The sequence below is a fragment of the Penaeus chinensis genome, chromosome 18, assembly GCF_019202785.1.
Source record: "Penaeus chinensis breed Huanghai No. 1 chromosome 18, ASM1920278v2, whole genome shotgun sequence".
Taxonomy (NCBI): domain Eukaryota; kingdom Metazoa; phylum Arthropoda; class Malacostraca; order Decapoda; family Penaeidae; genus Penaeus; species Penaeus chinensis.
Genome location: NC_061836.1, coordinates 23,066,961 through 23,069,460, shown reverse-complemented (window position 1 = coordinate 23,069,460; position 2,500 = coordinate 23,066,961). Strand labels below are relative to the sequence as shown.

Below are 2,500 nucleotides of genomic sequence, written 5' to 3'. Positions count from 1 at the left end.
CGTAGAAGTCTCACCCACGAGTCATTTCTCTCACAACTCAGTTAAGGGCGCTCCTCGCGCTGACTCACCGACAGCTCTCGCCCACGTTCGGGAGGCGGAAGATGTTGCTGCAGTCGTCGCAGACGCGCGCCACCTTCTCGTAGATGTTCCGGTTGCCCATCGCGCCCACGCACTCGTCGTCGATGAACCTGGCGGAGGCGGGCGAGCTCAGGAGGCCGGACAACACCGCTGCCACCAGCGCTACCTGGCACGCCTTCTGCGGGAGGGGACGCTTTGTTAGGGGGCTTCGATTCGGGTTCGAAAAGGCGACTAATGTGTGTGTGTGTGTGTGTGTGTGTGTGTGTGTGTGTGTGTGTGTGTGTGTGTGTGTGTAAATGTATATGTTTATATATCAAGTATATATATGCATAAATAAAGAGACATATATGCTTGTGCTTGTAAATATGCACGTATGTTTGTACGTAATACACACAAATATGCATACATTCACGCGTGTGTGTATGCATATTTGCATACATACACACGTATGTATGTGTGTGTGTGAGTGTGTGTGTGCGTGGTGCGTGCGTGCGTGCGTGTGTTTTTTTTTTTTTGTGTGTGGGTGTGTGTGTGTGTGTGTGTGCGTGCGTGCGTGCGTGCGTGCGTGCGTGTGTGTGTGTGTGTGTGTGTGTGTGTGTGTGTGTGTGTGCGTGCGTGCGTGCGTGCGTGTGTGTGTGTGTGTGTGTGTGTGTGCGTGCGTGCGTGCGTGCGTGTGTGTGTGTGTGTATGTGTGCGTGCGTGCGTGTGTGTGTGTGTGAGTGCGTGCGTGCGTGCGTGCGTGCGTGCGTGCGTGCGTGCGTGTGTGTGCATATTTGAACGCGTGCATGTGCATATATTTAAGACATACAATTTATTAGAGAATAATAAAGAATGCCTTTGCTGCTTTTGCGAGGGGACACGGACGACAATAGCTAACGGTTACGGAGAATCAGGATATTTATATCTCGCTTCCACATGCCAGCAGAGGGAGGGGGCGGGTGGGGGCATGTGAAGCGGGACTGGGGAGAGGGGAGAGGTAAGGGAGTGTATGAGAGGAGAGTTAGCGAGGGGAGACAGAGAGGGGGAATGGGGTAGGAGTGTCCTGGAAGGGAAAGGGTGAGGGGGCCGGTGAGAAGGGGAAGGGGGTGCCTTTTAGAATGGGGACGGAGAGGGGGGTCGGGAAAAGGAGTGGGAAAGATGTATTGGAAGAGGGAGAGGATGTGGAATAGAATGAAGGGGCCACAGTTGTTGAGAGGGAGACGGAGAAGGTAAAAGAGAGGGAGGAGTGGGATAGAGAGAAAGGAGAGGGTAAGTTGGATAGGAGAGAGGTAGTAGAAAGGGAGGAGAGAGTGGGGTAGAGAGAGGGGGAAGGGGGAAGGCAGGTGAGGGTAGGAGAGAGTGAGGGGAAGCGGGGTAGAGTAAGAAGAGGAAGGATAAATGGTCGTCTGTGTCAACGGGTGTGGGGATCGAAGAGGTAAAGAATAGTTAATAAGTGTTATCATCTGTAATAGAGCGACCTAATAAAGAATTTTCCTGGACGCTGTGTTTATGGAACATGATATTACTTTTAAGCTAGGTAAGTCTTGCGTATCTGTTTACCATTTGGATGTGCTCTCGTTCTCCGGCACTCCCATCTGTCTCTAGCCACCTGTAAATCTATCTCTGTCTTCTGTACTGTCTCTCCTCCCATTTCTATCACTCTACATATACTGTATATACGTTTCTGTTTCATCCGCCCTTGTTCTCTACACATGTATCTTTCTGTCTTAATTTCTCTCTCTCTCTCTCTCTCTCTCTCTCTCTCTCTCTCTCTCTCTCTCTCTCTCTCTCTCTCTCTCTCTCTCTCTCTCTCTCTCTCTCTCTCTCTCTCTCTCTCTCTCTCTCTCTCTCTCTCTCTCTCTCTCTCTCTCTCTCTTACGCGTGTGAATGTGTATCGGCAAATGACACTTTCAGACAACATTGCCATACGTCTTGACTGCTGACGTCATGGTACCGCCGAGAAAAAAGTGCACTGATTACACATCAAACTGCTATTTTTAATCTAGGTTTATTTCCATATCATCGTGATATCAGAATCCAAAAATACAAAAGTGAATTTGTTGACGAAAGAACAAGTGGTTTGGCCAAATGACAGGGTTTCTCAGGTTCGTTAACCCGTGAGAGGAAGAAGGGCGAATCTTAGCCTTGACATTGGGAAAGAACTCCCACGCGCTGTTGAATGCCGCACGCGTACTCGCTCGATGATAAGAAAGATAGCGATTGCAACTGCGTGGATGTGGATGTGCATACAGATTAACACACTGAGGTACACATACACACACTCTCTCTCTCTCTCTCTCTCTCTCTCTCTCTCTCTCTCTCTCTCGCTCTCTCTCTCTCTCTCTCTCTCTCTCTCTCTCTCTCTCTCTCTCTCTCTCTCTCTCTCTCTCTCTCTCTCTCTCTCTCTCTCTCTCTCTCTCCCTCTCACCACAGTGGTGAATAT

The 2,500-nt window shown here is 49.8% G+C and overlaps 1 protein-coding gene across 1 annotated transcript in view; it reads right to left on the bottom strand.

Moving 5' to 3' along the window:
- LOC125034840 (molt-inhibiting hormone-like) overlaps positions 1–2,500 on the bottom strand; it is an 8,879-nt gene that overhangs the window by 1,228 nt on the left and 5,151 nt on the right. The window contains exon 2 of the mRNA XM_047626854.1: positions 69–256. Within this exon, the coding sequence (XP_047482810.1) occupies positions 69–256 (188 nt within the window). The remainder of the gene's footprint in view (positions 1–68; positions 257–2,500) is intronic.